This window comes from Heterodontus francisci, chromosome 4 (assembly GCF_036365525.1).
Source record: "Heterodontus francisci isolate sHetFra1 chromosome 4, sHetFra1.hap1, whole genome shotgun sequence".
Taxonomy (NCBI): domain Eukaryota; kingdom Metazoa; phylum Chordata; class Chondrichthyes; order Heterodontiformes; family Heterodontidae; genus Heterodontus; species Heterodontus francisci.
Window position 1 is genome coordinate 30,221,936 of NC_090374.1, and position 16,913 is coordinate 30,238,848.

At 46.2% G+C, this 16,913-nt stretch overlaps 1 protein-coding gene across 1 annotated transcript in view; it reads right to left on the reverse strand.

The window, feature by feature from the left end:
• Positions 1-16,913, reverse strand: part of spata4 (spermatogenesis associated 4) — a 54,571-nt gene that overhangs the window by 27,506 nt on the left and 10,152 nt on the right. The window contains exons 2-3 of the mRNA XM_068028777.1: positions 14,690-14,819; positions 2,043-2,161 (exon numbers count right to left, since the gene is read on the reverse strand). Coding sequence (XP_067884878.1) covers positions 2,043-2,161; positions 14,690-14,819 — 249 coding nt within the window. The remainder of the gene's footprint in view (positions 1-2,042; positions 2,162-14,689; positions 14,820-16,913) is intronic.

Sequence of the window (16,913 nt, forward strand, 5' to 3'; positions counted from 1 at the left end):
CCAGGTCTTGCTGCTAGGGACACTGACTGCTTCAGTATCTGAGGAGTTGCGAATGGTACATCATACTGAGCATCATACAATCAGCAGCTAACATCCCTGCTTCTGACGTTATGGCTTCTGTCACATATACAGAGTTCCCCATCTCAGCTGCCATATAAAGGAACAGCTTCAAGCCGGGGTCCAAAGCAAGGAGAGAAAATCTCATGCGCCTGTTAGCATGAGGATGCAGAATGGCTTTAAGAGAAACCTAGGAAAAGATGGTCGCAGTGTACATTTCTCCAGCTGCATATTAAACTAACCAGAAGAAAATCGGAAATATAAAAAGAGAAATAAAACGAATGATAAAAGCTTCAAGCTTTCAAGTAGGCAGAGAGAATCTAACCATCTCCCCTTGACATTCAACAGCATTATCATCGCTGAATTCCCCACTATCAACATCCGAGGGGCTACCATTGACCAGAAACTGAACTGGAGTAGCCATATAAATACCATGGCTACAAGAGCAGGTCAGAGGCTAGGAATCCTGAGGCGAGTAACTCACCTCCAGACTCCCCAAAGCCTGTCCACCATCTACAAGGCACAAGTCAGGAGTGTGATGGAATACTCTCCACTTGCCTGGATGGGTGCAGCTCCAACAACACTCAAGAAGCTCGACACCATCCAGGGCAAAGCAGCCCGCTTGATTGGCATCCCATCTATAAAACATTCACTCCCTCCATCATCGACGCACAGTGGCAGCAGTGTGTACCATCTACAAGATGCACTGCGGCAATGCACCAAGGCTCCTCAGACAGCACCTTCCAAACCTGCGACCTCTACCAACTAGAAGGACAAGGGCAGCAAATACATGGGAACACCACCACCTGCAAGTTCCCCTCCAAGTCACACACCATCCTGACTTGGAACTATATCGCCGTTCCTTCACTGTCGCTAGGCCAAAATCCTGGAACTCCCTTCCTAACAGCACTGTGGGTATACCTACCCCAAATGGACTGCAGCGGTTCAAGAAGGCAGCTCACCACCACCTTCTCAAGGGCAATTAGGGATGGGCAATAAATGCTGGCCTGGCCAGTGTCGCCCACATCCCATGAATGAATAAAAAAAATGTGGAGGGGGAGAAGTGGATGTTTCACAAACCTAAACAATGTACCAACAGCAAAGGCTGTGAATCATTCAGGGAATGAATTAATGTGCATATATCACATATGTAGTAGCAGTAGATATTGGCTTAATTAGTCATTTTAAATCTGAGATTGATAAGATTTTTGCTGGACAAGAATATGGAGCCAAGGCAGGTGGATGGAGTTAAGATGCAGATCAGCCATGATCTCAGTGAATGGCGGAAAAGGTTCAAGCGCCTGAATAGCCTACTCCCGTTCCTATGTGCGGGTTGACATAAGATGTTACGAAAAGGCATGAACTATAAGTACACAGCGAAGGTATATTCCGAATGTAATCTTAGTAATTGACATCTTCATTCTGGCTTCTGAATTGTGTGGAGACAAGGAACCTTTTCTCTTTTTGCAACAGTCTTCCCTCCTCCCCCAAAGGTGATGATTTGTGATGGGGTTTGCGTCCACAGGTACTGGTAGCTGTCTGGTATCTGATCCAAGGTGACTATTCATTACGTGCAAGCCTCAATAGTAGGCATTGATAGGCCCTTGGACCACAGTGGGGTCGAGCCCAATCCTATCCCCACCAATTATCTGGATGCAGGTGCAATACCCTGTTAGTCACTGGGTAGGGGTCAGGAGCAGAATCCCTGGCTAACTCCCCTCTCCCTCACCTACTCCAATTGGCACAACAAAGATTGGAACTAGACCTTCCTGTTCCATATTCACAGCAATATGCCAATACTTATCCAATAAGCCCCAAAGTATACACAATAACGAATAACAATGGACTCCAGTCTGCAGACATTTTGCATGCTCTGAGCAATGGCCTGAATAATCAGTAGGAAAACTTCTCATGTCCCAGCATCCCAGTAAAATGATAACATGCCTTTAGTAAGACATAATACAATGCAGAATACAAATACTTACTGTCTATTTGTCAGCAAGGTGAAAATGTGTTGTATCAGATACTGTGCTCCCCCAGGCTTAGAATGCATTGTAGCATATATTAGGTCCTTGGGAATATTCAACTTTTTCTTGAAAAAAAACTTGGAAGGAAAAGAACAGCAAAAATAATTAATTGTTGAGAACACAAACTTCCAAAAACAGCACTGCTCTGGATGTCTAAGTGCCTGTCACAGTTATTTGTGATTTGTAATATTTAATTGTTGCTTTTCCCCTATTCTGAAAAGGGTATTTGTTTGGAACATAGGAACAGATGTAGGATTGCTCCATTGTATCGTTGCCTATGATAACTATCATTTTAATCTCACTTACCTGTACCTCTTAATATCCTTAAATCCCAAATTTGTATTCATCTTCCGATTAAATACCATAACTGACTTGCCATCATTTTTTTAAATTCATTTATGGGATGTGGGCATCACTGGCTAGGCCAGCATTTATTGCCCATCCCTAATTGCCCTTGAGAAGGTGGTGGTGAGCTGCCTTCTTGAACTGCTGCAGTCCACGTGGCAAAGCTAATAGGAAGGGAGTTCAAGGATTTTGACCCAGTGAAGGAACGGTGATATAGTTCCAAGTCAGGATAGTGTGTGGCTTTGAAGGGAACATGCAGTTGGTGGTGTTGCCATGCATCTGTTGCCCTTGTCCTTCTAGGTGGTAGAGGTCGTGGGTTTGGAAGGTGCTGTTGAAGAAGTTTTGGTGAGTTGTTGCAATGCATCTTGTGTGTCGTTGGAGCTCCACCCATCCAGACAAGTGGAGAGTATTCCACCACACTCCTGACTTGTGCCTTGTAGATGGTGGACAAGCTTTGGGGAGTCAGGAGGCAAGTTACTTGCCAGAGGATTCCTAGCTTCTGACCTGCTCTTGCAGCTACGGTATTTATATGGCTACTCCAGTTCAGTTTCTGGTTAATGGTAACACCCAGGATATTGATAGTGAGAGATTCAGTGATTGTAATGCCATTGAATGTAAAGCGGAGATGGTTAGATTCTCTCTTGTTAGAGACGGTCATTGCCTGGCACTTGTGTGGCACGAATGTTACTAGCCACTTATCAGCCCAAGCCTGCATATTATCCAGGTCTTGCTGCATTTCTACACGGACTGCTTCAGTATCTGAGGAGTTGCGAATGGTGTTGAACATTGTGCAATCATCAGCGAACATCCCCACTTCTGACCTTATGATTGAAGGAAGGTCATTGATGAAGCAGCTGAAGATGGTTGGGCCTAGGACACTACCCTGAGGAACTCCTGCAGTAATATCCTGGAGCTGAAATGATTGACCTCCAATAACCACAACCATCTTCCTTTGCGCTAGGTATAACTCAAACCAGCAGAGAGTTTTCCCCAATTCCCATTGACTCCAGTTTTGCAAGGGTTCCTTGATGCCAAGGACAGTCACTCTCACCTCACCTCTTGAGTTCAGCTCTTTTGTCCATGTTTGAACCAAGGCTGTAATGAGGTCAGGAGCGGAGTGGCCCTGGTGGAACCCAAACTGAGCGTCACTGAGCAGGTTATTGCTAAGCAAATGCTGCTTGATAGCACTGTCGATGACACCTTCCATCATTTTACTGATGATTGAGAGTAGACTGATGGAATGGTAATTGCCCAAGATGGACTTGCCCTGCTTTTTGTGCACAGAACATACCTGAGCAATTTTCCACATTGCTGGGTAGATGCCAGTGTTGTAGATGTACTGGAACAGCTTGGCTCGGGACGCGGCATGTTCTGGAGCACAGGTCTTCAGTACTATTGCCGGAATGCTGTCAGGGCCCATAGCCTTTGCAGTATCCAGTGCCTTCAGTCGTTTCTCGATACCATGTGGAGTGAATCGAATTGGCTGAAGTCTGGCATCTGTGATGCTGGAGACTTCAGGAGGAGGCCGAGATGGATCACCAACCTGGCACTTCTGGCTGAAGATTATTGCAAATGCTTCAGCCTTATCTTTCGCACTGATGTGCTGGGCTCCCCCATCATTGAGGATGGGGATATTTGTGGAGCCACCTCCTCCAGTTAGTTGTCTAATTGTCCACCACCATTCACGACTGGATGTGGCAAGACTACAGAACTTAGATCTGATCCGTTGGTTATGGGATCACTTAGCTTATGCTGTTTGGCACACAAGTAGTCCTGGGTTGCAGCTTCATCAGGTTGACACCTCATTTTAAGGGATGCTAGTGCTGCTCCAGGCATGCCCTCCTGCACTCTTCATTGACCAGGGTTGGTCCCCTGGCTTGATGGTAATGGTAGAGTGGGGGATATGCCAGGCCATGAGGTTACAGATTGTGGTCGAGTACAATTCTGCTGCTGCTGATGGCCCAGTTTTGCATTGCTAGATCTGTTCAAAATCTATTCCATTTAGTGTGGTGTTAGTGCCACCCAACACGATAGATAGTATCCTCAATGTGAAGGTGCGACTTTGTGTCCTCAAGGACTGTGCGGTGGTCACTCCTACCAATATTGCCATGGACAGATACATCTGCGACAGACGGATTGGTGAGGACGAGGTTAAGTATATTTTACCCTCTTGTTGGTTCCCTCACCACTGCTGCAGACCCAGTCTAGCAGCTTTGTCCTTTAGGACTCGGCCAGCTCGGTCAGTAGTGGTCCGACCAAGCCACATTGAAGTCCCCCACCCAGAGTACATTCTGTGCACTTGCCACCCTCAGTGCTTCCTCCAAGTGCTGTTCAACATGGAGGAGTACTGATTCATCAGCTGAGGTGAGTGGAGAGGGGCAGCAATAGGTGGTAATCAACAGGAGGTTTCCTTGTTCAAGTTTGACCTGATGCTATGAGACTTCTTGGGATCTGGAGTTGATGTTGAGGACCCCCCAGGGGAACTCACTCCCAACTGTATACCACTGTGCCGCTACCTCTGCCCTACTGGTGGGACAGGACATACCCGGGGTTGGTGATGGCAGCGTCTGGGACATTGTAAGGTATGATTCCATAAGTATAATTACGTCAAGCTGCTGCTTGATTCGTCTGTGGGAAAGCTCTCCCAACTTTGCCCCCAGCTGTTAGTAAGGAGGACTTTGCAGGGTCGACAGGGCTGGGTTTGCCGTTGTTGTTTCTGGTGCCTAGGTCAATGCCGGGTGATTCGTCTGGTTTCATTACTTATTGACTTTGTTGCGGTGAGATACAACTGAGTGGCTTGCTAGGCCATTTCAGAGGGCATTTAAGAGTCAACCACATTGCTGTGGGTCTGGAGTCACATGTAGGCCAGGTAAAGACAGCAGATTTCCTTCCCTAAAGCACATTAGCGACCCAAATGGGTTTTTACAACAACTGACAATGTTTTCATGGCCATCATTAGATTAGCTTTTAATTCCAGATTTATTCGTTGAATTCAAATTCCACCTGCTACCATGGTGGGATTTGAACCCATGTCCCCACAGCAATACCCGGGGTCTCGAGGTTAATCATCCAGTGAAAGCACCACTACGCCACCGCTTCCCCTCTGTAGCCTTTCAGAGCAGTCACAATATTAGAGTCTTAGTCACAAGAGATTTTCATGGCTTTGCTTTTAACTGGCTTATATTCTAAGATTATGTGTCTTTGTTCTGGATTCATTACGAGACAAAGCAGTCATTTCCTATCTACTTTGCCATTTTGCATCATAATTTTTAAACACCTTTATCAGTTCACCCCTTAACCTTCGTACCCAAGTCCTTCACACCAGATGCAGCAACCAAAACACAACACAATTGTCCAACTGCAATCTCTGGACAGCTTCAGTAGAACTTCCTTTTATATTTCATACAACTTGGAATAAAGCCCAGCATTCTGTTATCCTTTGTTGATTGACTCTTGCAACAGTAAGCTAACTTTTAATGACAGAAACCTTGACCTTGCCCCCATCCTCCCATATTTCTTTGCTAATTCTTCCAGTGTTTCCACATTGCCATCTGCCATTCTTTTGTGCCAAGTATACTCTCTCATACTTGGTCACATTAAATGCTCAGAATCATAGAAGCTTGCAGCACAGAAGGAAGCCACTCAGCCCGTCATGCATGTGCCGGCTCTTTGAAAAAGCTATCCAATTAGTTGCATTGCCCCGCTGTCTCCCCACAGCCCTGCAATTTTTTCCCTTATCAAACGTATAGCCAATTCCCTTTTCATTCCACCCAATGGCTTAATCTTGAAGGCATGTTCCTTGCATTTCAGCAAGAGAACATTTACCTGGGCTTGCACCTGTGCACGTTTGCATCAAAGATAGACAGGTCCTTTCAAATGGAACAAAAAATCAGATGGTTTCCTTTCCAGAATCCAACCTGCCTGACTCACTGATACTCAGTGCGTCTGGGCAATCTGGTACACCTGGGTGTAGATCCAGGAAAATCTCCTCGCTAGATTCAAGAAGGAATTTATTAACTGTCAGAATGTTGAAAGTAGTCTGTGACCTGATATCTGTCTATATGAATGGTCTTCAAGGCACTTCAACAAGCATTTTTGTTATATAAAGAGCTGAGACAGTTTACATCAGCCATTGTTCTTGCTGAATGGTGGAGCAGGCTCGAGGGACCAAATGGCCCACTCCTGCTTCTATTCCTTGTATTCTTCTACAGTTTTGAGACATGAGAGGTGCTACATCAAATGCAAGTACTATTCAGCTTTGTTTAATGCATTCACCAGTAAGAATCCACCTCACTGGTTTATAGTGGCAGTCATCCTAATGCTCCTGCTCTCATGCCTCAGTAGTTTAGTTTTTAGTTTAGAGATACAGCACTGAAACAGGCCCTTCGGCCCACCAAGTCAGTGCCGACCATCAACCACCCATTTATACTAATCCTACACTAATCCCATATTCCTACCATATCCCCACCTGTCCCTATATTCCCGTACCACCTACCTATACTAGGGGCAATTTTTAATGGCCAATTAACCTATCAACCTGCAAGTCTTTGGCATGTGGGAGGAAACCGGAGCACCCGGAGGAAATCCACGCAGACACAGGGAGAACTTGCAAACTCCACACAGGCAGTACCCAGAATTGAACCCGGGTCGCTGGAGCTGTGAGGCTGCGGTGCTAACGATGCGCCACTGTGCCGCCCCATGTATGGTCATGTTCTATCAAACAGCATTGCTTTCCTGTGGTGTATTCTTCTTGACAGACATTTTGCACATAATGTATGGTAGCAAAAGGATATATTTTATCAGTAACTTTATAAATCACGTTATTTTAAATTAAAAATGAATACCTGCTACATGTTTCTAATTAAATACATGATAAAACAGCCTCGCAGTTTGGAGACTGGATTCATAAATGATTCATAAACACAGGTTGCTTTGGGTATTGTCATGCTAGGTCCCCACCTGCCAAGAATGAGGCACATTGATTTTAAACTGTTACAGGCCTCCCAGCAGCCAGTGGGAGGTAGAGGAGCAGATATGTAGACAAGTTTCAGGAAGCTTGGATAACACGGGATATTGTGAGCCTAGTTAAAAAGAAAAAGGAAGCATTTGTAAGGGCTGGAAGGCTAGGAACAGATGAAACACTTGAGGAATATCAAGAAAGTAGGAAGGAACTTAAACAAGGAGTTAGGAGGGCTAAAAGGGGTCATGAAAAGTCATTGGCAAACAGGATTAAGGAAAATCCCAAGGCTTTTTATACATATATAAAGAGCAAGAGGGTAACCAGGGAAAGGGTTGGCCCACTCAAGGACAGAGATGGGAATCTATGCGTGGAGCCAGAGGAAATGGGCGAGGTACTAAATGAGTACTTTGCATCAGTATTTACCAAAGAGAAGGACTTGATGGATGATGAGCCTCGGGAAGGGAGTGCAGATAGTCTCAGTCATCTCATTATCAAAAAGAAGGTGGTGTTGGGTGTCTTGCAAAGCATTAAGGTAGATAAGTCCCCAGGGCCTGATGGGATCTACCCTAGAATACTGAGGGAGGCAAGGGAAGAAATTGCTGGGGCCTTGACAGAAATCTTTGCATCCTCATTAGCTACAGGTGAGGTCCCAGAGGACTGGAGAATAGCCAGTGTTGTTCCTTTGTTTAAGAAGGGTGGTAAGGATAATCCAGGAAATTATAGGCCGGTGAGCCTTACGTCAGTGGTAGGGAAACTATTAGAGAGGATTCTTCGGGACAGGATTTACTCCCATTTGGAAACAAACAAACTTATTAGCGAGAGACAGCCTGGTTTTGTGAAGGGGAGGTCGTGTCTTACTAATTTGATTGAGTTTTTTGAGGAAGTGACGAAGATGATTGATGAGGGAAGGGCGGTGGATGTTGTCTATATGGACTTTAGTGAAGCCTTTGACAAGGTCCCACATGGCAAACTGGTGCAAAAGGTGAAGTCACACGGGATCAGAGGTGAGCTGGCAAGATGGATACAGAACTGGCTCGGTCACAGAAGACAGAGGGTAACAGTGGATGGGTGTTTTTCTGAATGGAGGGATGTGACTAGTGGTGTTCCGCAGGGATCAGTGCTGGGACCTTTGCTCTTTGTAGTATATATAAATCTTTTCTTTCTTTCTTTCTTTTGGGCCTCCTTATCTCGAGAGACAATGGATATGCGCCTGGAGGTGGTCAGTGGTTTGTGAAGCAGCGCCTGGAGTGGCTATAAAGGCCAATTCTGGAGTGACAGGCTCTTCCACAGGTGCTGCAGAGAAATTTGTTTGTTGGGGCTGTTGCACAGTTGGCTCTCCCCTTGCGCCTCTGTCTTTTTTCCTGCCAACTACTAAGTCTCTTCGACTCGCCACAATTTAGCCCTGTCTTTATGGCTGCCCGCCAGCTCTGGCGAATGCTGGCAACTGACTCCCACGACTTGTGATCAATGTCACACGATTTCATGTCGCGTTTGCAGACGTCTTTATAACGGAGACATGGACGGCCGGTGGGTCTGATACCAGTGGCGAGCTCGCTGTACAATGTGTCTTTGGGGATCCTGCCATCTTCCATGCGGCTCACATGGCCAAGCCATCTCAAGCGCCGCTGACTCAGTAGTGTGTATAAGCTGGGGGTGTTGGCCGCTTCAAGGACTTCTGTGTTGGAGATATAGTCCTGCCACCTGATGCCAAGTATTCTCCGAAGGCAGCGAAGATGGAATGAATTGAGACGTCGCTCTTGGCTGGCATACGTTGTCCAGGCCTCGCTGCCGTAGAGCAAGGTACTGAGGACACAGGCCTGATACACTCGGACTTTTGTGTTCCGTGTCAGTGCGCCATTTTCCCACACTCTCTTGGCCAGTCTGGACATAGCAGTGGAAGCCTTACCCATGCGCTTGTTGATTTCTGCATCTAGAGACAGGTTACTGGTGATAGTTGAGCCTAGGTAGGTGAACTCTTGAACCACTTCCAGAGCGTGGTCGCCAATATTGATGGATGGAGCATTTCTGACATCCTGCCCCATGATGTTTGTTCTCTTGAGGCTGATGGTTAGGCCAAATTCATTGCAGGCAGACGCAAACCTGTCGATGAGACTCTGCAGGCATTCTTCAGTGTGAGATGTTAAAGCAGCATCGTCAGCAAAGAGGAGTTCTCTGATGAGGACTTTCCGTACTTTGGACTTCGCTCTTAGACGGGCAAGGTTGAACAACCTGCCCCCTGATCTTGTGTGGAGGAAAATTCCTTCTTCAGAGGATTTGAACGCATGTGAAAGCAGCAGGGAGAAGAAAATCCCAAAAAGTGTGGGTGCGAGAACACAGCCCTGTTTCACACCACTCAGGATAGGAAAGGGCTCTGATGAGGAGCCACCATGTTGAATTGTGCCTTTCATATTGTCATGGAATGAGGTGATGATACTTAGTAGCTTTGGTGGACATCCTATCTTTTCTAGTAGTCTGAAGAGACCACGTCTGCTGACGCGGGCAAAGGCTTTGGTGAGATCAATGAAAGCAATGTAGAGGGGCATCTGTTGTTCACGGCATTTCTCCTGTATCTGACGAAGGGAGAACAGCATGTCAATGGTCGATCTCTCTGCACGAAAGCCACACTGTGCCTCAGGGTAGACGCGCTCGGCCAGCTTCTGGAGCCTGTTCAGAGCGACTCGAGCAAAGACTTTCCCCACTATGCTGAGCAGGGAGATTCCACGGTAGTTGTTGCAGTCACCGCGGTCACCTTTGTTTTTATAGAGGGTGATGATGTTGGCATCGCGCATGTCCTGGGGTACTGCTCCCTCGTCCCAGCACAGGCATAGCAGTTCATGTAGTGCTGAGAGTATAGCAGGCTTGGCACTCTTGATTATTTCAGGGGTAATGCTGTCCTTCCCAGGGGCTTTTCCGCTGGCTAGGGAATCAATGGCATCACTGAGTTCCGATTTGGTTGGCTGTATGTCCAGCTCATCCATGACTGGTAGAGGCTGGGCTGCATTGAGGGCAGTCTCAGTGACAGCATTCTCCCTGGAGTACAGTTCTAGGTAGTGCTCAACCCAGCGGTCCATCTGTTTGCGTTGGTCAGTGATTATGTCCCCCGATTTAGATTTGAGGGGGGTGATCTTCTTGATGGTTGGCCCAAGAGCTCTCTTCATGCCATCATACATTCCTCTGATGTTTCCGGTGTCTGAGGCCAGCTGAATATGACTGCATAGGTGTTGCCAGTAGTCGTTTGCGCAACGCCTAGCTGTTCTTTGTGCAGTACTTCTGGCTGCTTTAAGTGCTGCGGATGTTAAATCGCTGGGGGCTTTCTTGTAGTTCAAAAGTGCAATGCGCTTAGCGGCTATGACAGGTTCCAGCTCTTCATTATGAGATTGAAACCAGTCTGCATTTCTCTTCGCACTTTTGCCGTAGGTGGTCAAAGCTGACTCATAGATGGCGTCTCTGATGTGGGCCCACTTGGTCTCAGCATCCCCTGTGGGAGTGTTTTGAAGGGCTGTTACAAGTGAATTTAGAAATTTTTGTAACAGCTGTGGGTGAGAAATTCTGCTCGTGTTGATGCGCGGGTGGCCCTTCTGCTTGGAATGATGCAACTTCTTTGGTCTGAGTCTAACCTTGCTGCACACCAGGGAATGGTCGGTGTCGCAGTCCGCACTGTGGAAGCTGCGTGTGATTTGAACACTGTTTAAGGCGGCTCGCCTTGTGACAATGAGGTCTAGCTGGTGCCAACGACGTGATCTTGGGTGCCTCCATGAAACCTGGTGACAGGGTTTAGTGTGAAAGAACGAGTTGGTGATGCAGAGGTTATGATAGGTACACAACTCAAGCAGTCTCTGCCCGTTCTCATTCATCCTTCCAACGCCATAGCGCCCAAGGCAGGAGGGCCATGAGTCATGGTCGGCCCCAACCCTGGCATTAAAGTCCCCCAGCAGGAATAGGTGTTCGGTGTTGGGGATGCTGCTAATGATGTTATGGAGTTGTTCATAGAACTGGTCTTTAGCTTCAGGTGCGGAACAGAGTGTTGGAGCATAGATGCTGAGTAGGTGTACTGGACCAGAGGTGGTGAGCAGTCGGATGGACAGTATGCGTTCCGAGCCATTTGAGGGAGGCTCTATCATGCTGAGCAAGGAGTTTCTGATGGCGAAGCCCACTCCATGCTGTCTTGGTTCTTCAGGATCCCTGCCCTGCCAGAAGAAGGTGTAGTCTTGCTCTGCTAGAGAGCCACTCGCGGGGAGGCGAGTCTCCTGAAGTGCTGCAATGTCCACATTGAGTCTACTGAGCTCGTTGTTAATGATGGCGGTCTTCCGAGAATCGTTGATTTGTGTAAGGTCTTCCGACAGGCCAGGACACATAGTTCTGACGTTCCAGCTTGCAAAGCGAAGGGCTGGTACCTTCTTTCCTTTTTTCATGTTGTTTGGTGCGGTGTATCAGTCCACCTTTCGGGCAATGACCCTGAGCTCCAAGCACCCATTGAAGCAGGCAGACTGTGGCGGGACAGAACCTTATTGACCGGGGGCTGCCCGGTTTGAGGCGGGCGGTAGCTGTCCAGTGAGGTGCAATGACCTCTCCCACCGACAAAGGCAACCCGTGGCGCCCAGTTTCTACGCCAATTTATCTGGACTTATAACCCGTAACTGCTGCCTTCCGTGTTGTTTCAGTCGCTGTGAGGCAACTATGGAGTGACCTCTCCATGGCGCATGCCTGGGCAAATTTATGGAGGTTGAGAGTTGCCCAGTCGTCAAAACCCCCCTCTCGGCCTTTCTGGTGGGGTCCAAAGGAGTGCAGGACACGACGTTTGGCACCAGTATGGCTGCAGGAACTGCCGGAAACATGCCAAAGGTGACACATGACCGCCTACGGGGTTCCGCTCCGGATTTTCTGTTAGGGTTTACTCCCTTAGCCTTGGTCTCTCCCGAGACGCCCACAAGGCAGTGGGGTTGTTGGGGCCCCTACACAGGTGTAGGATGGTGCCGGTGGGAGGAGGGGATGCAAGGGGGAGGGGTATATATAAATGACTTGGAGGAAAATGTAGCTGGTCTGATTAGTAAGTTTGCGGACGACACAAAGGTTGGTGGAGTTGCGGATAATGATGAGGATTGTCAGAGGATACAGCAGGATATAGATCGGTTGGAGATTGGGGGGAGAAATGGCAGATGGAGTTTAATCCAGACAAATGTGAGGTAATGCATTTTGGAAGGTATAATGCAGGTGGGAGGTATACAGTAAATGGCAGAACCCTTAGGAGTATTGACAGGCAGAGAAGATCTGGGCATACAGGTCCACAGGTCACTGAAATTGGCAACGCAGGTGGATAAGGTAGTCAAGAAGGCATTCGGCATGCTTGCCTTCATCGGTCAGGGCATAGAGTATAAAAATTGGCAAGTCATGTTGCAGCTGTACAGAACCTTAGTTAGGCCACACTTAGAATATTGCGTGCAATTCTGGTCACCACACTACCAGAAGGATGTGGAGGCTTTGGAGAGGGTACAGAGGAGGTTTACCAGGATGTTGCCTGGTCTGGAGGGCATTAGCTATGAGGAGAGGTTGGAAAAACTCGGATTGTTTTCACTGGAACAACGGAGGTGGAGGGGCAACATGATAGAGGTTCACAAAGTTATGAGCGGCATGGACAGAGTAGATAGTCAGAAGTTTTTTCCCAGGGTGGAAGAGTCAGTTACTAGGGGACATAGGTTTAAGGTGCGAGGGGCAAAGTTTAGAGGGGATGTACGAGGCAAGTTCTTTACACAGAGGGTGGTGAGTGCCTGGAACTTGCTGCCAGGGGAGGTGGTGGAAGCAGATACGATAGCGATGTTTAAGAGACATATTGACAAATATATGAATAGGAAGGGAATAGAGGGATATGGGCCCCGGAAGTGCAGAAGGTGTTAGTTTCGGCAGACATCAAGATCGGCGCAGGCTTGGAGGGCCGAATGGCCTGTTCCTGTGCTGTACTATTCTTTGTTATTGTTCTTTGGAGTGAAAAAAGGACTTGTTAAACAGATCAGCCGTGGCTGGAAAAGGCATTTGCATATTAACAGACAGAGTTTGGAAGGGCAAAGCAGCCATTCCCTGATATTCAACCCACAATGGACTTTTGATCACCAGACGGTGAAGGTGGGGGAGCTCACATTCCAGATTGACTGCTAAAATAGCCAAATACACAAACGGACATGGTCAAACCAGCTCGTCACATGACAAAGCAACCTGAGTTTTTTGAATTTGTACAAACAATTTGGGCAGAGTGTCTGTTTGCTTATGGACTGAGAAGATCTCTCTCCCGTCTGCTCCCATCTCTTTCTCACAAGCCTCTGAATCCCCTGAAGACACATGAACCCCAAGTGAGAAAAGTCTCCTACAGTGAACAAGGTTTAAGAAGAATACTGGGCCGCAACGAAAAGCAAGACCTACCTACAATCAAGGACTCTACAGTGAGCTCGAAGAACCGCAACAACTCTTCAGATATTGCCTCAAACTTTTCCACTTTATTTCTTCTGCTCTGTCTCTATCTGCATGTGTGTATCAAGTATGCATGCTAGCTTGGGCATGTCGTGCATCCATAGGCAATAACCGAATTAGAGTTTAAGTTTAATAAATTTCTATGTTTCCTCTTTAAACCCAAAAAAGCCTGTTTGTGCTGGTTTCTTTGCCTTATAACTGGAAAGCAGTGAACAAGGATTCACCAAGGGGGAGCTAAAAACACTGTGTGTTTAAAATTAAACCCTGTTACAGTAAGACCAGGTGAAGGTTGAAACGGAACCCTACACCTCTTTCATATCTGGTCGTAACAGTATAAAGAACCAGCTTATAAACCTACTTTTTCAGAAAATAAGAAATACTTTTGTGGTCTTCCAATCTGCTGAGACCTCTCCAGAATCTAGGGAATTTTGTCAGATTACAACAAAAACAATACTGTTTGTTTAAAAAACAGGTTCTGCTTAAAGGGTCTGGACATTAAAGTTCTAAAGATTTTCACTCGTCGTGTCTTTAAATGAAGCCTACTGATTGCAGCCTGTGCCTGAAAACATTTTTGTTCTAAATTGATCTTCAGGGTTTTACCTTCAAAACCAGTTCTTTACTCAATTTGAAGTGTATCTCAGTTTAGTTGCAACAACTGCTGTTGTGAGCAAGTTTATGGGGTGGGGATGAATTTATCTAAGTGCTGGCCAATGTAGATTATAAAAATGCATAATGCATCTCTGCATTAACTGTGCAAAAGGAATGCACATGTACAGGAGAAGGCATTGTTTAATCTGACGCACTCACCCGAAAAAAAGAACTCTCAAAACTGTTTACTCACGTTCTCCAGTAGTGACCAGTTCTTCAGCTTGGAAGGGAACGAGACTCCATTGTTGTAAATACTGATGTCAACATCTTGAGGATAGTACCAGGAGAAGATTTCAGCCACAAGATAACCATTACAAAAGGCTCTGTGAAATACAATGAAAAAGGAAATTCTGACAGGGTTAAACATTGGGAATAACATTTGTGCATAATTATGAAATAATGTTGTCAACAAATACTGGCTCCAATTGCATGCTTGCCACAGTTTTAGTTTCTATGCTTGCTAGCCTGTGACTTTCTGTGCATTTTTCTAATGGGCAGACAACTTCAGAGTGCAAAAGTAGAAAATCCCAGCCTATATGTACTGGAGCCATTACAAACAGCAAAGCTTAGTCATATTGTTTAACATAAATGTTATATTGTGGCGCTTGATTAACCTAACTGAAGAATAATCCTACTCTTGGACCTTCAATTGCATATTCCCATCACTGAGCTGCACTGCAGCAACTCACCAAGGTTTCTTTGATGCAACTCCTAAACCCATGCCCTCCACCATCTGGAAGAACAAGGACACCAGGTGCATGGAAATATCATCCCTCCAAATTCCACTGCAAGTTACACATCATCCTGACTTGGACATATAATTGCCATTTCTTCATCATTGCTGGGTAAAAATCCTGGAACTTCCTATCTAACAGAATTGTGGAAGTACCTTTGCTACATGCACTGCAGCAGTTCAAGAAATCATGGATATCTCAAGGGCAGCTAGAGATGGGCAATAAACACTAGCCTTGCCAGTGGCACCCATACCTTGAGAATGAATGAAGAAAGCTTTCCAGTAGTGCAGTCACAGGGCAGGTGAACTTAGAGACAACTATACAGAATTTTTACAAACAAAAATAAAACACAGCCATCAGGCTGAATGCACAACGATTTCATCCTCAACACTTAATAGCATCTCTTAATGCTCTGCTTACTCATTGGGAATAGATATTTCCAACACAACACGTATAATAAAACTTGTGTTAAGATAATTCAGTCAAAGATAAATAACTACATTCGGAAAGTCATTGGTGACCATAATCCATTGTTGTCCCACCTGCCTCGACAACAATTGAATACTAAACCAGAGGATCATTTAACACAGAATGAATACTAAAGACATCACTTAATGGCTCCACTAAATAGTTTGTTAATTAAATTTTTGTAGGAAATAACAGGAAAAGACAATGGGTGTCTGACTGAGTACATTAGCAGGAATCTATATTAATTATATTAAAATACTGAGTAGGAAACACAATTGCATTACAAAATGTATAAAACCACTCATGTCAGACTCTGTCTCTGACAAAATCCATTTCAAAAGTGTCAACTGTCAAAAGTGAGGTGAGAATGTGGCAAGAGTGACTGCCCTTGACATCAAGGTAGCATTTGACTGATAATGGCATCAAGGAGCCCTAACAAAACTGCAGTCAATGCGAATCAGGGGAAAAACTCTCTGCTGGTTGAGGTCATACCTAGCACAAAGGAAGATGGTTGTGGTTGTTGGAGGTCAATCATCTCAGTCCCAGGACATCACTGCAGGAATTCTTCAGGGTAGTGTCCTGGGCCCAACTGCTGCTTCATCAATAACCTTCCCCCCATCATGTCAGATGTGGGGACGTTTGCTGATGATTGCACAATGTTCAGCACCATTCGCAACTCCTCAGATACTGAAGCAGCCCCTGGCCAGATGCAGCAAGACCTGGACAATATCCAAGCTTGGGCTAAGTGGCAAGTAACATTCACGCCACACAAGTGCCAGACAATGACCATCTCAAACGAGAGAATCTAACCATCTCCTCTTGAAGTTCAATGGCATTACCATCACTGAATCCCACACTTAAAAACATCCTGGGGGTTACCACTGACCAGAAACTGAACTGGACCAGCCACATAAATGCTGTGGCTACAAGAGCAGGTCAAAGGCTGGGAATTCTGTAGTGAGTAACTCACCTCCTGACTCCCCAATGCCTGTCCACCATCTCCAGGGCACAAGTCAGGGGTGCAATGGAATACTCTCCACTTGCCTGGATGGGTGCAGTTCTAACAACACTCAAGAAGCTCAACACCATCCAGGACAAAGCAGCCTGCTTGACTGGCACCCCATTTACAACCTTCAACATTCATTCCCTTCACCACCGACCATATACAAGATGCACTGCAGCAACTCATCAGGACTCCTTCAACAGCAGCTTCCA